Here is an 18,866-nt window from a genome sequence, read left to right on the forward strand (position 1 = left end):
TACTGGTGTGCCAGATGCGGGGAAGCTGTCCCCAGAAATAAGCTGGTTCCCACCGCCGATGGGCGGGGCGGGGCGCCTCCAGTCCCGGCCCATCGGAGGGGCTGCTCAAAGGCCTGCCCCCTCCAAGTGTCTGCAAGGGGTCTGGTCCCAAGCTTTAAAACCCTGAGCCGAGGCGCTGCATCCCGACCTCTCCTCTCCCGGCCAGTCCTTGCTGGTTTTTCAAAAAGTGTGCAATTGTCTCCTTCCCGCCCAGCCCCATCCTCGCCCGGGACCAGCTGTGCGCCGAGCCGGCTTCACTCGGGACGCTGTCTGACCCGCAGCCCGCGCTCCAGTCAAGCACCCCCAGCTTTCCGCGCAGCTTCCCGAGCCGCTCCGCAAAGTTGGGCAGCTCCAAGTGCACGCTCGGCCTCTCGACTTCTCCCTCCCCGGGTCCCCGGCGTCCCCGCTCCGGTTCGCCGGAGCCGCGGGTCCCAGCGGGCTGGCAGCTTGCACCCCTTTCCGGTCGTCCTTCTTCCCTGAAGCGCGACCATGCTGCTAAGCGCCGTCCTCCTGGCAATGCAAGGTAAGTGCAAGGACCCAGGGGGACCCCCGGGGGGCGCCCTCGTGACCCACTCCCGCAGCCCCCGTGCCCGGGCTCGCTGTCCTGGGCCGGGCCATCCGAGGGCGCCTCCGGGTCCTTTTCGATAGCCGTACCCCCTTCGAGCCTGGGGTGGCAATGGGGGTGGTCGTAGGGCTCTGCATTGGAAGCGCCGGGCAGGGGAAGCGGGTAGTAATGCCTCCCTCTCCAGCCATTCCCGCGTGCATGCCTCTCACTTTAACCTAGGGCCCCCCTCCCCCGCCCCAGACGCTCCCAGCCCTATCCCGAACTGAAATTCGTCTTGTGCCCGCAGCCCTGCAGCTTGCTGGTGCTCTGGACCTGCCCGCCGGGTCCTGCGCCTTTGAAGAAAACACCTGTGGCTTTGACTCGGTATACACGTTCCTGCCCTGGATTTTAAACGAGGAAGGTAAGGGAGCTCCGGGCACAGGGGCCCGGAGGTGAACTTTCCTCCTTGCCGGTTGGCCTTTTCTCAAGGGCAATGTTATCTTGGAGTTAAATCCCCTCCGGAGGAAAAGTGTGAGTCATGGATCCTCCTTCCAACCCTCAACTGCGCTGCACACATGGCCGGGGAGGACAGGGAGGGGGGGTGCCCAGGGCGTCCTTTGTTTACCTGACCTGCGGGGCGGGGGCGCGGAGAAGCTCTGAGAATGTCCGCCCTCCCCCACCCCCAGCACTTCCTAAAGTCAGGGAGAAAGGGGACGCTGCTAGTGATTGTCACCCACCGGCTGCGTGCAGAGGGCACGTCATCAGCCCCTCTTCTTACTCAGTAGAATCTTCAGGAGCTGGGCCAGTCCGATGGGGGCTAGTTTTCACCGCACACTGCAGAAGGGGTTCCCAATTCTGTGAACGACCTGAGTGCTAAGCCCTCGTGTTTATGTCACGCCTAAGTGTGGTGTCGTGTGACTCCATCCTCTTGCTGTGGGTGTATCTGTCATCCAGCACTTGGCAAAAGAGGAAACCAAGTCCATGACTGTGCGCCTGAGGTCACTGGGCTGGCGGGTGTCGGTCACTGTCTCACCACTACATACTGTTTGGGTTCTGGTGACAGTTTAAATGTGGGTCTTTAGATGTTTCTTCTTACCCTTCATTATATGGTAAAAAAACAAGCAGTTCTCAGCACCCAACAGCAGGCCCAGGGAGCCCCTTCTTTCCTTTCCCCTCACTCTGTGTTTTTAGAAGCTTGGTGCCCCAGGCCATTTGGGCTGGGGAATAGCCTTTTAAAACCGCTGTAGCTGTAGCGTAAAGGAGTTTGGCTAACCTCCTTCCCCTCTGAGTTGTCCTCAATCCCCAAGGCATCCCAGCGGGCTCCCTGGAGGAGGGCGGAGCCCAGAACCCCTGCTCCTCGTGGAGGACCTCTCACCACAGTCTGCTCTGCCCCACACTTCTGTTGGGCTGCGAGTGCACTAGCTTCTCAGCCCCTCACACGTGGGTGACGGTAGTCCCATTTACAAAGGAGGGCATCACAGTCTCAGAATGTTTGAATGTCTGGCCCCTGACACACAGTGTCACTCGGCCCCTGGCTTGGGGCTGCCTGGCTAAGGGGAAGCCACGGGCAGGGACGAGCTCAGTAGCAGCCTTTATTGCCAACAGTTGCCAGGTCTTTACTAGGACAGTTTTCTTGGGGAACGCTGGGGGAAGAGCGGTTCCTGATTTATTACCCGAGGGATCCCTACCCTGCCGATGGCTTAGGAAGGTCCCTATCACCTTGCCACCCCACTCTTTCCCTGCTCCTGCCGTGGGTGAAGCATTTTGAGACACCACCCCCCACGGGCCATGGGGCGGGCTTCGGAGAGCATTATTCTCTAGCCCTGTGCTTGGCAGACTTGAGCCACTTGGGAGTTAACCTGGTGTGCGAGGTTGTTGGGCCCTGCCTCCGGAGTGTCACATTCAGTGGGTCTGGGATGGGACCTGAGAATGTGCACTTCAAACCAGTCCCTAGGTGTGGCGGCTGCTGCTGGTCTGGAGACCATGTTTGAGAACCACTGACCACAGTGTACATTCACACACACACACACACACACACACACACACACACACACTCCAGCTCTAGGGGACCTGAGCAGGGCTGGACTGGGAAGAAAGAGCCACTTAGGTGACCCTGAGAGTGAAAACCTCCTTTAATCTTACTCCCTACACACCTCCCCTGCCTCACCCTGGTCCTGGCCCCAAAGAAAGGAAATCAACATTCATCCAGGAGTCTCAGTCTCTGAGCCCCCGCCCCCAGCATGGGGGCGCTCCCAGGCTGCTCCTGGGTCAGGGGACGTGCCACAGCCTGCCCGAGCTCCCTGCCTTCCAGACTTCAGACCCACAGGAAGCGCTGGGCTGCACCTCTGCCCCAGAGTGGCAGTTAACCAGTGCCCCTTCTGGGAAAACAGGAAGATGATTGTAGGAAAAGGTGATTATGGCTTAATATTATAATGGGAGCACTGTTGCTTTCCTTTCTGCTTGCTTTCTAACTTCTAACGGCCACTGCTTTTTGGCTCAGGATCAGGACTACTGGCTTGGCTGGGGAAAGTTAATTCATTCTTTGAGCACTCCAGGCAGAAGAGGCCGGGTTGGTCTCGGTCCCTCTCATACAGTGTTTTTCAAAGGCCAGAACTTGGACATAAGCAAGTGCCCTCCGGAGGGGCAGTGAGGTGTGTGCCAGCTGCTCTGGGTGTGTGCTGAGAGGCCAACACGAAGAATTTCCGTTATAAACCCATCTCCAGGTTGGTAAATTAAAGATGATAAAATCATCACAGGTGGCAGGCAGTTTGGCAAGCTGTTCCCAAGCCTCTCTACACATTTCCTTCACCTTGCTGCAGAAACCTTCTGAGACTGATTCCATCCTCCTCTATGTGTCTGATCCACCATAGAAAGTTGTAGGTTTCAGAGACTTTTGCTCACGAGTATTGGAATACAGATGGCACTTTCTCTAATAGGTTAGCATGCCGTGGAGAGAACAATGCTACAGCCCAGTGCAGGGACTTAAGTTGGGGAACAGATCTGCAAGTTAGAATTTCATCACAGGAAAATCAAATCTAGGGGTAGTTACATAAGTCTCCTTCTTGAAGGGTCTCCTCAGCTGCCCCAAATTATATTTGAGGTCCACTTCTTGGTTTATGCAGAGTATCAGGTCTCTAACAATCTCCAGTTTCAATTCCAGCGTCTGTAGCTCATAGCCGTCTTGAAATACTCTTGATCTCCACTGGGCACAGGATGGCTGAGCTGCGACCAGTGGCGTTTGCTTAGGCTGTGTACCAGAGTGGAGGGTGCCCCCAGAAACAGGGGGTGACAGGTGACCGGGAGCAGCAACCCAGCCCCTTCTACTTTCTAGATTTGCCAACAGTGGCCCAGTTGAATATTTTATCTCCTCTGTATTGTCATGGGAAGTGAGATTATGTTAGACTCAAATTTGAATTCACTTCTAAATTTTAGGTTTGAATGAAATCCGGGAAGCAAGAGATCCGTTGGATCCTATGAAAATCTTCTTTATTCTTTCATTCATCCTCAGAAAAACCCTTGTTTATCCATTCACGGTTCAGAGACTATGGGAAGCCCTTTGGGCAGTAGTCCTCAGGTGAGATCAAGACTGTGGGTTCCATTTCCCCAGTTCCAGCTGTGGGGGCAGAGGCCCTTGGGCTGAGAACTCTTGGAGCCCATTAAGTTGACATCACAGTGGAAGAGTCACCACCAGATGAGTCAGCGGGTGACTTGGCTCCACTCTTTAAGTTTTGGACACCTTGGTCTGGCACCTTCAACCTGACTCTGTAAGGAAGCTGTTGGAGGAACCGAGGAAGGGAGGGAGGTAGAAACCCAATGCAGGTAGTAGTCCTGAATTGGCAGCTTGGCCCACGAAAGCCACCTGGAAGAGGAAGATAAATACAGAAACGTGTCCAGTGACTGGGCAGGAACCGAGGACATTCAAAACACTTGTGGTAAAGAATGTGGTTTTTTTACAACGGTGGGGGCTGGGGTTTGAGAAATTGCCTAATACAGAAGAGTCCGGATGGTATTTGTACCTTGGAGCGAGTGATGCTATCTGAGGCAGGAAGGCTGGCTATGAGGTTTGGCACCATGAGGGGGTGAAGTGGGGGACATAGTGGAGAGTGCTGAAATCACGTACATATGTCTTTCTGACACCCCCTTTCTTTATCCAAACCCATTCCTTCTCTCTCGAAGACACTTTTGGTTACTTGGCCACCTGAGTTTTGGTTCTGTGCTCTGTCTTGAAACTTGTATTTTAGCTAGAGCCAAAAGTCTGGCTGGGATCCCAGGTGGCCTTCCTGGAAGAGGGGGAACAGTCTTCCCTACGTGTGAATTATAGCTCCTTTCCTGGCTCTGGGGGATCGATCGCCTTAGCATCCCACCCTGACGTCACAAGTTCATCAGGCAGTTCCTGCCCCCGTGGCCAGCTTGGACCTGCATTACCTCTGCATATTGGTCTCCCAGGGCTCTCTAAGGAGAATCACACCCCCATGTTGTGTAGAGACTAGAGAGCAGCACTAACCTGGTCGTGTCAATGTCATGTCAACCCTTGCATGTCAACCCCAGCGAATGGCTGAAGATACTCCTGCAGTATCCCAGGCCATTCCCAGGGACTGTCCTGGCTCCTGCTTTCAGGTTGACCAGAGCTCTCATGTGATGAGCCTGAGCCCAGTTTAGCTCTGCCCTGGCCCTCCCTGGGATACTAGATCCTAGAACTGGGCTTTGGAAGTGGTTCAGTGCAAACTCCTCATTTTATGGAGGAGCACATGGGGGCCCAGACAGGCTAGCAGTCATGGTCATGAACCAAGGCAGTGCAGCCTGGGGCAGGGCCTTGTGTCTTGGCTCTCCTCTTACCCTTTGCTCCAGCTTTGCTGCCCCTCTCCTAACATCCCTGTCTCCATGGGTCCTGGACCCTGAGGCTTTGGTGTGTTAATTATAAAATGTTGGAAAGTCTCTATCAGAGAATTAATTATATTTCATACATATGGTAGAAAACGAATTCCAAAGGTACATGCTTTGGGCCTACCAAACCCACAGACCATGACGTTTTACACCATACTGCGTATTGACTCACTTTTTCAAATGTGTCAGTATCCTACCTGCCTGTAATCTTTAGCATATAGAAAAGGGCCTGGCACATAGTAGATGCTCAGTAAATATTCGTTGAATGGATGAGTTTGCTGTATCTAGTATTGGATGATTAAAAAGCCCTTATCCATTTTCATGTGTGCTTCTGGTTCATTCTGCCTCCTTAGAGATAGTATCTGCCTGATGGATGGCATAAAGTCTTTAGAAGACCCCTAGCCAAATGGATCTCCCATCCCCTAAGCTTTTGGGCTGGGCCCTACCCCTTGGCCTCCCTATCAATCAGTTTGGGTTCTTGGGTTCTCTTACCTTGCCCCTCCACTTGGGATTTAACCTCCCTGAACTGGTTATATCTGCCTACTCCTCCCTGCCTTGATTGACTTCTTTGAGCAGAGGCTCTGTCTGGCCAACTCCCTTCCTGTCAAAGCCAACACCCCATCTGGGTTTTTCCCTACTCAAATTAGAATCAACCAATGGGAAGTGGCTACCCTGCGCCTGCCCTCATCCCCTACAAGGCACCTAAGGAGTTTTAGGATGCTTCCCTTCTCATAATTGTGCAAGTCAGCTGTGGTTACCATATGCTGGGAGAAAAAATTTGATAATAATTTTGATTATGAGTTGTCCACAAGAAAATGCAGACTGCCTGTTGTGGAACTCAAGGCCTCTCATGATTTGACCCAAATTATAAATCTGCTCTTCCTTCCCATGAATCCCCAATGTGATGTTCATCATCATGCCCTTTACTTTCTTGCCTTTTGCTCTATCTGCACTGTTCTCCACATCTGTATTCTGCTTTTAATTCCCTGCTCCATCCGGGCCTATCGAAATCCTACCCTTACGCATGCCTGAAGGTCCAGCTCTTTCTTGAAACATTCCTTGAGTTTCTCTGGCAGATGAACATCTCCCTTCCCCTGGTCCTCTTCACTCCCCACCATGTGTCTCCTCGTTAACACCTCCTGGTCAGGTCCCCACCCCTTCACGTGGCCAGGGTGTTCCGTCTTTGAGAACAGGGATCACATCCTCCCCACAATACCTGACAAACAGCTTGTGGTACCAGCAAACACTTAGAATTTAATCAATCTCTAAAACCCTTATTGAGATTGATGGGGGGGGGGGTAGAACCTTTGACATGTTCCCCTGTAGTAAAAGAGGTTTTGTTAATACTCCTTCCTGCCATAGGACTTCAAAGACTTTTGGAAGCTAGTGTTCTCATTTCCAAGTATAACGGGGAAGCAGTGTCTCAGCTTGCCTGACCCACAGGTGGTCTGTTCCATCTCGGACATTCCAAGGAACAAATCACGCTTGGATCATTGGCTCATCAGGGCTACCTGAGTCCTTGATCCTCTGCCATCACAAACAAGTAGAATGCAACCTTGGGAGGGAGGCTGCTTGGTCTGGAAAGTATTTTTAGCAAAAGATTATCAGACTTTGAGCTAGCTTTTGGAAGCTGTTCTTTCTAGGGAACTCAAGTGTAAACCACCAGCAGTAGCCACCCTGATGGATAAAAGCAGGTAGAGATATTTGTCTGCTCTTAGACGAGGCCCTTGCATATGGCTGTTGCTAATGAGAAAACCAAAGGATTGGGCTTGTGATCGATTTGGTGAGATCTGTCAGAATATTTGCCTTCTCTACTTTGTGTGAATGTTATTTGTGTTTGGAGGGAATTCTGAGGCTAAGAATAAGACAATAAAACAAAATGTACTATAACCTCATAGTATCATGAATGAATCATATGTTTTACAGAAAACGCATCTAAGGATATTCATTCTACTAATGCACATTTGAGTAACTAAAATCCATCAGGAATTATATTAGTAGTTGGCATACATAGAGGACTGGGAATACATACATGGTTGTGGTCGTGGTTCCTGCCCTTGGCAGTCATAGACCCATAGGAGGGAACACAAATCTATAATTATGGTAGAGAGCAAACGGAATTATACATTAGTCAAGTATCTTCACTGCAAAGAGGCTAGGTTGGCTATTTAAACAAAAAAGGAATTTATTGGAAAGTTATTGGCTTTCTGAATCATCAGGAAGTCTAGAGAGCTAGTTTGGGCAAGAATAAAAAGATACAAAGTGTAGTCAAGAGCCTTCTGGAGGAACCATTTGTGTGACTTCGTTACTGGCCTGCTGGACCTGCCTTTCCTGTGGAGTGTGAGTACTGATGTGGCCAGCTCTCCAGTCTAGTAGCTGTGAGGAGAATCGATTTGAGGGAAATAAGATTGGCAATGGGGAGGCTGGTTAGGGGACAGGCCAGTGGTCCAGCTGAGAGATGATGAGGGCTTGAAGTGGGACAGAGGTAGTAAGAAAGGGAGCAAATTAAACACCAAAAAGGAGACTCAGTTGACAGGACTTGATGATTGAGGAGGCTGGGAATGATGAGTCAGAGGGAGAGTGACTCCTGGCTTCGAGTTGGGCAGGTGTTTGGCCGTGCCTGCAGTTGAGGGATTTCAAGAGTGGTATCACGGTAGGGTAGAAGATGTGTTCCATTCTGAGTTGCATGGGAAACACCCAGGTGGAGGTCACTGATGCCAGAATTGGAAGGTGTCAGGTGCAGTCTGGGCAGGACTATGGGAGAAGACAGTGGTTGAAATCTTGAGCAGAGATAAGATCAGCCAAGGAGAAAGTACAAAGTGGTTAACAACAGCTGGCTGAGGGCGGGGCCTAAACTCACTGTGAGGATTAGGCATCTGAAGGGGGTGATGGAAAGAGAGGCACAGGGGCAATCAGGCACATGTGAAGCGAATTAGGGAAGTACAGTCACAAAGGCCGAAGCAGTTGGGAGTTTCAGAAGGAGCATGTGACCAACGGGGCCCAGGACAGCCCCGAGGTGTGTGCCACTTGTCTGTTGAAATCAACATATTTATGGGGTTTCCATGGAACGAGGAGGACAGGACCAGAACACCGTGGTGGAAGTGTGAAGGGGAAATGCCGAGAGCAGGGAAATCTCAGCAAAGAAATTTGGGTATTCTCCCTTTCTTAGAGGGAAGTTCAACCAGACCTACCGAGAAATGTGAGATGAAAGGTTTTTGTTTTTATTTTGTTTTGCTTTGTTTTTTTAAGAAGAGGAGACTGGAGTTTGTTTATGGAATGAGGAGAAAGGACCAGTAAGAAAGAAGTTTCTGGAGGGAAGCAGAGCAGGGAAACATCCTCACTAGCCCTGTGTTAGACCCAATTCCAACTTTGACAATTCAGAAATGTCAAGAAGGTAGAAATCTCACAGACCCATGCTACCCAAGAGCCCTCCACCCAATGGCTCAGGAACACTTGAGGTCAATTTCAAAATGTGTAAAATTTTATTTCTACTATAAATGCAGAGGATGTAGGAGCTTGGGCTGAATCTGTGGGACTTATAATGCATCCTGGAATGTACTTATTAAAACACAAAAGCAATCCTTTTATAAGTGATAGGGGAATCTTTGGTTATAAGGGAATTTTAACGGCATCTCATATTCGCTTTGTGTTATAAGAGTGGTTCCTGGTGAGCAGTGTGGCATGAAGTCTAATGGAATAGTTATATGGCAGCTCCCTACATAGCCCGGCTCTGTGATCTGCAGGTAGTAGTTCATGGTGTCTGCCAAGGATGTTTGTTGGCCTTATGTCTGACCTTCAAAACGATCCTGAGGGTGGATATTGTCCTTTATAACCACATTGTCTGCAGATGAGAAGGAGTGAGGTACAGAGAAATTAGGGTCACAGGCCCAGGGCAACCCAGTTGGAGAGTCAAGATCTGGAGCCCAGCCTACCCGGCTCTGAAGACTTGAGCTTCACTTGGCCATGGGCTCCCTCCTATCAGAGGTGGTGCCTTTGTACTTGCAGAGGTCAAGGCCAAGGAGGACAGACTTGCAAGATGCATGCTTTTCTAGAGCTAGTAGAAGACCTGGGCAAATAGTGGCGATGTCCCAGCATCCCAGCTCCGGGGGTCCTGGTCCCAGCTACCTCTCGTGCCCCTGCCTTGTGGTGGTGAGCCTTTGGAATCAAACAGGCATCAAGCAGAGAGCTGAGGAGATGGGATTTTACTTCTTTTTTCCATAGCAGATGAGAGTTTACTTTTGGAACCATTTTAAGGATTCTCTTCTCAGTCCTCAGCGTAATCTTGGCAGAGAACGTCAGGAAAAATTTATAGCTTGACCTAAAATACTTTGGCCGTCTTAAGGAGTACTCTTCAACTTCGGATTCATCCATTCCTACAGGGAAGGAGTTGAAAGAGTACACAGATAAATGTGTTTTTGAAAGCCAGTTGCCCTGCCAGACGAGCCAGTTGGTACGTACTCGTTCTATGACTCTTAACAGAATGGCCGTGTTGCTGTACGGTGGTGTGATAGAGAACTTAGCTCTGTGCTAAGAAAAATTTCCATTCCTTATTTGAAACACTTTTGCTTCACTGCCAAGGAGAACCAAAGTGTTATTTGGGGCCACGCTTATAATGAAGATGACTTTAATATGTTTTAACTTCACAGAGGCACTACCTTCTTTGCTTACTAATATTTTATGACTAAGACCATCTTGTCTGAAACTATAACTGAAGATTTCTTTTTTTAAGCTTCTACAGGTTTCTTCTATGCGACTTTATTAAAAATGGATACTAGACTAGAGCATTTTCTTTTGAAGGGTGCTATGACCATGCACGAGTCCATTTTAAAATACAAGCTTTGCAGAAACACTTTGGCTTTCCATTACAAATCCTGAATCTGAAATCACACTGTTGTCCCTGAAGACCATTTCTCTTTTCCACAAGTTCTGATGAGGACAACGTGAGTTAAACATTAGTATCTTATTTATTTATTTTTTTTAAAGAATCAGCCCTGAAGAACAGACTCTTTGGAACTCACATTTGATACTTAGGAATAACTGGGGGAAAAATCCAAATATATCCTAGGTCATATATTAGTTCTGCAGATTTTCATCTCTGTTGTCAACATAAAAAGTCAACAAACTACATACACACGGTTCTCTACTAAATGTTGTATAATAAAAGAGAAATGATGTTGGAGATAACCTATCTAAAGATGCATAGTATTGACATGAAGTATCATTCATTTTTAATCTTGGGCTTGTGGACTAGGACTTCTTTGCTTTCCATGTATATATAAAGCATATATATGGGTGCTGAATTTAAAGGGGAACTCAGGCAGTTGTAAAGCATAAACCGTAGGCTTTTAGAGCATCCCCCATTTAAAAAGCATATCAATAATTGCCAACAATGTCATGTTCAGGTTTGAGCCAGGGGGCCCTCTTGTCTGTCAAGTATGCTCTTAAGCATCTTTTGAGACAGGATGAAGGTGACCTGTTTGTGTAACAGCTGAAAGTGGACAGCTCAGTTGCTAAGAAAGTTTCTCTGTCCCTCTGAATATCCGTCAAGCCCCTGCCTCCCCACAAACTCAGCTGCTCACACTAAAAATTGCTGGAAGATTTAACAGGGTGTAAATGGCTTATATTTTTAATCGACTCCATTCATTTGTTGTCTCGGTTATCAGGAAGTCATTCATAATTTTGTGACTATGTCCCTGTCATGAAATAAGTTTAGACACATTTATGAGGGACAGCTTGCTGAGCGTAATATTAGCCTAGGAGTCTAAGAATTCTTAGGAAATTAATAAGTCTCGGAAAACCAGACAGTATTCACTGTCTTTCTGTTCAAATGGGCAGTGAATCACGATCATGCACAAAAGATGCTGCATTTGAGCCTCAAGTGATTTAAGAACTTTTCCTTGTAGACATCTGACAAAGGGAAAGGACTGCAGAGTGAACGGCAGGGATTGAGTGTTCCAATCTCCTTTGAGTCTCTGCATCACCAACCTGTGGGTGAATTCCAAAGTGACTTGCCATCAAGGTACTAACCCTCAGCCAGAGGCTGAGGATGGTGCCTGCCGCATATTATTTAAATCTTTTAAGAATGGACACATCAGTGATCTTGTTTCATTGTTATCCTTAGATCTCATTTCAGAGTATTTAAAAAAAAAACAACCCTCATAGACCAAAGTGGTATTTGCAGGCATTTACTGAGCACCGTGTGATTATGTTGGCCAAAAAATCTAGTAGGAAAATGAATAATAGCAATAATTTTATATAACATTTATTGAGCAATTATTATATGCCAAGCAATGTGCTGGATGCCTGCATGTGTAATCTCATTGAATTTTTACAATGAGGAAGACACTCATGACAAACAAAGTGGGTTTGTAGATTTTTGTTTACATTCCAAAGTCATAGAGCAAGTAATTGATGAAGTCAGGATGCTCACCTCCATTTGTCTCCAAAGACTAAGAAAATAACCACTATGCTATTTTACTTTTCTTTTCCTACTCTCTCTTGGTCTGATGTCTTAAAGGATCTTTGAGATAGAAATGATAATAGTACTTATAATAATAATAGCTAACTCTTATGGAGGAATTCTCTCATTTATTTACTGTTCTATATGTTTGATGTTATTTACTGATTTAATTCTCTCAACACCTCAGTGAGTTGAGCCTTATCTTGACCGTCATTTTAGGGTCGAAGAAAGCGAGGCAAATTGAAGTCACGTAAATTGCAGGTCACAGAGTTCCTGGGTGGGAGGGCCATTTTTTGTAACAGATTTTCTGGTTCCCATCTATGTTCTGTGAAGGAGACAGCAGTTATATATTCATTTGTTTTCACTGCATTGTGAGGTGAGAAACCTTTCTACTTGAGTTCTGATATGAATGATCAAGGGAACTAAGTAAGGACATTATTTCTTCTAGAATCTTCCATACACAACACAAGGGCCCTGCCACCAAATACATGCTAATTTGAGGAAATACAAAATTAATCTTTTCCTTTAGAAATGGCACAGGGCCCTGGTACAGCAGAACTCCTGTCTGGTTCCAAGTTCTAAATGAGATTACTTTGGGAACTCCTCTGAGAGTCTCCCACTTACAGCATCCCCAACAGCTGCCCAGCATTCTCTGGACAAATTCCAGCAGAACTTGTGTTTCTTGATAACCTTATTGGTCTTGTTTTGAAAATGAGTCAAGTATCTCATGCAAAAAAAAAAAAAGAGAGAGAGAGAGAGAAGAAAAGAAAATGTAATATTTGCCTGGTTGGGGTTTGCAAAAGACATTAGGGACTCACATTGGTAGAGATGTAAGCAGGAGACACCATACAAATTGAATGTCAATGAAACCCTTGGGATAAAGGCAGATGGTGAGCTCATCTCTCTCTGTCTGTTCATTCTATAATGGGTGATGTCTGTTGACCTGAGGGATAGGAACACACATCTCTCATTTAATTCTAACAACGACCCAGTGACAAAGAGACTCTTAACAGCCAAGACTCTGTGGGTCAGAGAGTTTGTTTTAACTTTTCCAAAGTCTATTCTGTGGGATGTGAACACGTGTTTTAAGACACCACAGGATAATGAGAGTCTATGGCCTATTACTCAGAGTGAGTCCTTTAGCTTTATTTTATTCATTTGGCATTTGTCTACCTGTGCTAGGCAAAGACTAGTAAAGGTGCTTGCCCTCCAGATACTTGCTGATCTACTAGAAGAAATAAGATATACGAACAGTAACTATCTCATGTGTCGCTGAGACTAGGGCATGACCTAGGAAAATGTAAACGACCCTAGGAATTCAGAGGTTAACAAGAGCTGGCAAGGATGACTCCTCTTACCAGAGGAGGTGACAGATGGTTTCCTGGAGGCTGAGAGAGCGGTGATCAGTCCCCTTCACTGCTCTCTGGACTTGGCAACCTGGCACTTTGGGCAAGAACTGAACCGTTGACAAAACTTTCTCGCTTAGCTAAAGAAAGGCATGCTTCCCGGTCTTGAGCTCTGACTAAATAAAAACAGGATCCTGAGTAGCCAACAGTCAAAGCACAGCCCTAGACCAGCGATGCTGTATCTGTCTGGTAAAATGCAAGGGCCTGACAGACACCACGCTGAGCGGGTCGGTATTCAACTCTGAAGTGATCAGTCACTTACTTCTGCAGAGCCATGAGAGTGTAGTATGGAAATTACTTATCAGTCAGAAGCTCGGCTAGGGTATAGGAATAATGACCATTGGTTACTATGTCGCAGGCACCACACCCATATTATCTCTGAAGCAAACTCGTTACAACGTTGTATGATTTCTGAGGCTTACTGCGTAAGCAGCGATCTTATTCAGCTTGCCCAAGGTCACACAGCCAGAGCAAAGATCGTTTGGATTCAGGTCTGTGTGCTCCCAAGCCAGTGCCTCCCTGTTCTGCTGGGCGCCCTCTAAGAGTAACTAGAATTCCAGTCTCTCATAAGAGGCTGACTGTGACCAACTTTTTACCCAAGCCAGCTTCTTCACCTCTGTCTTTGCCAGATGCGGCTCACCTGCTCACTTTTGCCATCATCCATGTGAAATATTTCTCCTAAACTCCCTTGAGGCTGAGGATTTGTGTCCCCAGAATCTAGTCTCAGCATGATAGACATTTAGTAAAAGCCTATTGAACTCTACTCCCCCATCTTCCTCCCTCACTTCCTGTTCATCTCATCTGGCATCATGCCATCCCCTTGTTTCGTCTCACTGGCCCTCAGTCTTCCATGACTCGCTCCTCCAAGCCTCAGGCTAGTTGTTCCTCATTCATTCAGGGGACCGAGGGCCATTATCACAACACGGATGCCATGTCTCACTTCCTAAGCCAGCTTCCATGAAGTGGAAAGGAAGAGAAAGCTCCCACCACTATATTCAGATCTTCTGGTCCTCAAAACTTGAAGGGTAGATTTCTTTACCCTTTTCCCTGGAACCAGCAGCGAGCTCACAGCTCTGTTAGCTGGAAGAGATGCTAATGAGGCTAAGATCAAAGCCATGTCCCTGTGAAGCCTTCATTGCCTCACCCAGTACCCAATTTTCAAGCTCCATTTGCTGGAGCCCAGGACATGATTCATGGTAAATGAAGTAGGTGAGGATGTGTGGTACCCTCTTCCCTAGAACTTCACCTAGCTGTCTCTTTCTTGTCATCCCAGCCTCAGCTGAAACGTTGCCTCCTTCCCTGCGCACCCTATCTCAAGTTTGACCCCTCACGGTCACTACCACTTCGTCTGATTTTAATTCTCGCTAGAGCACATTAGCTCTCTGATATTTTTCTTGCGTATTTCATTGTGGATATATTGCCTGTCGACTGTTAAACTACCAGCTGTGTGGAGAACAAGGAGCCTGTCCTGCATGTGTCCCTTTGGATTCTCCCATGGTCAGCAGTGTCTGCCGCCTGAAAGGCACTCAATAAATATTTGATGGATGGATAAACAAATCTTAGTCAGTGTGAAGATGCTGCCTTAGAAATGTAGGAAGTCCAAATGTATGAAGGACTGTTAAGTGAAAAGAGATGCCAGATGAGCCTAAGCGTCACATTCCCCATAAGTGATGTGTTTTCCTCAAGGACGTGTTTAGGCAGATGCGTCCGACAGGAAAGGTGAATTTTTCAGTTATTCACGCTTTGGTTCCGCTGTGATGGAGAGCCACCAGCTCTCCCGTTGTCTGCGGCTTTGAGGGAGTGTCTTCTGGGAGATCGGAGATACATTAGCAGACACAGGATGGTATTTTCTTCTTTTGACAAGTGTAGAAAGCACTTCCTGCAACAAAGAAAGGATAGAGAACATTTAGAAACGAAATTCTAAGTCTCTGCCCAAACATGAGTAAGAAGGTGTGAGTGTGTGCGTGTGAAGCGTAAATCCTTCACTAGTCTGTGATCTGAGAGTGATTTTTCAGAAAACTGGCTAGTTCCTCCTGCTGTTGGTTGTGCGTGGATTATTCAAACGCTTGTCTCAATCTTCTTCTCTTCCCCTGAGATAAGCCAAGCTGATCCCTGAAATCCGTCACAGTGATCAAACTCCAGATCACATGGAAAACGTCCTCCCGTATCACAGATTTTTCTTTTACAATGCGAGTGACACAGAACCCAGTGTGGACCTCTTGAAGCAGTTTGAAAAGAAGCTTCTAGATCATGGATACGACTGTCTGGCCATAGCCCTCATGCATCCTTGTGAAAATACACGTAACATGTTGCATTTCCGTAGCCTTCTCTCTATAGAGGTATGTGATGGCTAGTGTCGTAACCAAGACTTTAAATCTGTGTTTCCAAAGTCCGCTAGACCCACAGTTGCCATTTTTCAGGAGTCCCTGCATGGGCGACATGTGTTGCTTTGTCTCATGACACAACCACCCTCTGAGGTGGAGGGCGTTCCCTCCAGGTCACAGATGAGGAGACAGCTCTCTCACGGTGAAGTGGTTTGCCTGGTGTGACCCAGCTGGACGTGGCAGAACGGGGGCAGCAAGGCTCAGCACAGGGTCCGTCCTGCCTCCCCACTCTCGATGCACCGTCACTGTGTTGTTTTTCGGAACTTCTCTTAAAGCGCTCACCGCTCTTCAGCCTGATTGGCCTTATTTTAGAACATGTTTTCCCCTCCTGTTATACTGTGGTTCTAGATGTTAGCCTCCACGTCTCTCCCTTCTCTGAACTCCCCGTGTGCCCTCGCAGAGTGCTCCGCACATCATCCACCAGGGCCTGGCGTCAGGCTGGGGCAAGTGAGGCCCCCTGCCTTGTGTGCAGAAGTAGAGAAAATATCATAAAAAGCCACTCATCTAGAGACATAATATTTATTATTTTATAAATTTTACATTATATAAATATATGTTATTATATATAAAAATATATATATATTATTTTATTTATGCTAAGAACTTTTTTAACTTTTTGGCCCCCTCTCCCCATTTCCCTCCCCCAGCCTCTGGCAACCACGAATCTGTTCTTTGTATCTGTGAGCTTGCTGTTTGGTTCTTTTTTGGAAGTGCCTCCACATGGTATTTGTCTTTCTCTGTCCGACTTGTTTCCCATAATGTGCTTGCGTTCCATCCATGTTGTTGCAAATGGCAAGATTTCATTCTCTTTTGTGGCTTTTGTGGCTGAATTCATTGTGTGTGTGTGGGGTGTGTGTGTGTGTGTATACCATAATTTGTATATATACACACACATATGTACATAAATAATATTTCATTTTGTGTATGTATTTATATACATACACCATAATTCCTTTATTTATTCGCTAATTGTTGGGCACTTGGGTGGTTTTCATATCTTGGCTGTTATAAATAATGCTGTAATAAGCATAGGGGTGCAGATAAGTTGTTGAGTTAGTCTTTTTGCTTTCTTTGGATAAATACCCAGAAGTGGAAATACTGGACCACAGGGTATTTCTGTTTTCAATTTTTGGGGGGACCTCCATTCCGTTTTCCATGGTGGCTGCACCAACATACATTCCCGTCAACGGTGCATGAGGGCTCCCTTTGCTCCACACCCTCGCCAACACTTGTTCTCACAGGTGTGAGGTGACGCCTCATTGTGGTCTTGATTTGCATTTCCCCGATGATTAATGACATTGAGCATCTTTTTACGCCCCTGTTGGCTATCTGTCCATCTTCTTTAGGAAAATGCCTATTTTCAAAACATATAGAAGTAATGCAAAAATTCCATGGTGAACAAAATATCAAAATTCTAAATAAAGATAGTCTTCACCTGCACTTGGCCTTTTTTGCCTGGCCCCAGCCCTGTAGGACCACTTAAAACATGCTGAGCAGATGGACTGTAGATTTGGTGTCTGGCTCACATGAGCTAAATCTGCCATTAATGATCCTGTGAAACGCTGCCATTCGGAGCTCATTGATGAATCAGATGGACTAAAGCTCTTGTCCTTTTTTGCTGTCAGTCTGTCCGTGAAGGTGTTGATTCAGCTGTGCTGGTCACGCCCCCCCCCCCCCGCCCCCAAGCCTGGAAGAGCCACCAGAGTCCAGCTTCCCTATCAGCCTCAACAGCGGTCTACCCACCAGGGACAGTTTTCTTAGACGCTCAGCTCTAAATTAAAAACTGCCCTTGGTTGTCTAAGAGTCTAAGGTTCCTGGAATTGCTCTTTCATTTTGTTATTTTCTCCCCCTTCCTTAGTTTTGTTGTTTCTGGAAATCAGAATAGTTGTTTTGAAAGGACAGGCTAGAAGGCTAGAAGATATATTAATCTGTGCCTATGTGTATAGACAGACCGGTAGATACCTCCTTGCTGTCCCCACCAGGGCAAGGTCGATAACAGGAAGCCAAGCAAATATTTGTGAACCTACTAATTAGATTCTGGGAGGTGGACTGTGGGAAAAAGAAGGGTTTAATTTTGAGCATACTATATTTATATCTGAAGTCACCATTATGTTTCACAGCCAACAAAAATCTCTATGCCCAACAAAAAGATCGGCAGGTCAGATTTACTTTTATTTCAGCTAAGGCCGTTTTTCCATGCTGTTTTCAATCTGTGTGTGGGACATGGAAGACTTAGCCAGATGAGGAATCTGTACATGGAGTACAGTCGCATTGTCGCCCGCAGGAGCAAGGAGACAGGAGTCCGGGGTCTGAGTGTGTCCTGGGCAGCTTCTCCTCTCGGCAGACAGGCTCCGTTACAGAATAGTCACCCCTTCTAGGGGAACTTTTTTCTCTCTCCAAAGACATGTCTCTCCAAAGCCAACAGAATTAAAATGTTGAAAATGAGCTTCTGGTCCACAAATGGTCAGATGGACTAGAAACTGAACCTTCAGGGGACACCCCCCCCCCGCCCCCACCTTGGTGCCATGCCGGTGAGGCACTGGGCAGAGGAGCCTCTCTTTCTTAAGGTGTGGCCTCTTGTGGAGAGAGAGCAGGGGGAGGAGCAGAGGGGGAGGGAGAAAGGGGGAGAGAATCCCAAGCAAACTCCACGATGAGCGAGATGAGCGAGATGTGGGGCTCGATCTCATGACCCTGATCCAGATCATGACCTGAGCCCAAACCAGGAGGCGGATGCTTAACCGATTGAGACTCCCAGGCGCCCAGGCGTGGGCCTTCTTATCTGGGGCACAGATACTGCTGCTCTGGGCCTAGACTGTTGAAAAGAGGGAGCAGTTTCCATCAGAATAAACTTTCCCGCTGCTTGGGTACTTGGGAATTTTCAGCAAGACCAGACTTTTCATTCATTCAGCAAGAATCTCCCTACATCCACCAGGGGCTGGGGATTCAGCAGCAAGCGGAATAGTCTTGTGTCTCCCTTGGAGCCTGTATTCTGGTGGGGAGAGCTGGAGATAAATGGCGCAACAAACGACAATATGATGTGGCACATGGTCGAAGTTTTTATGGTGAGAAATGGACAGGGTGAGGGTGGCACCTTTGGCTCAGGTAGGCAGGAAGGACATCTCTGGAAAGGACATGTTTGACCCAAGCCT

The 18,866-nt window shown here is 47.3% G+C and overlaps 1 protein-coding gene across 1 annotated transcript in view; it reads left to right on the forward strand.

The window, feature by feature from the left end:
- The first annotated feature begins 452 nt into the window (after window positions 1-452).
- Window positions 453-18,866, forward strand: part of MAMDC2 (MAM domain containing 2) — a 139,340-nt gene continuing 120,926 nt past the window's right edge. Inside the window, exons 1-2 of the mRNA XM_080820149.1 lie at window positions 453-562; window positions 891-1,004. Of these exons, the coding sequence (XP_080676275.1) occupies window positions 529-562; window positions 891-1,004 (148 nt within the window). The 5' untranslated portion in view covers window positions 453-528. The remainder of the gene's footprint in view (window positions 563-890; window positions 1,005-18,866) is intronic.

This window comes from Martes martes (assembly GCF_963455335.1).
Source record: "Martes martes genome assembly, chromosome: 12".
NCBI lineage: Eukaryota > Metazoa > Chordata > Mammalia > Carnivora > Mustelidae > Martes > Martes martes.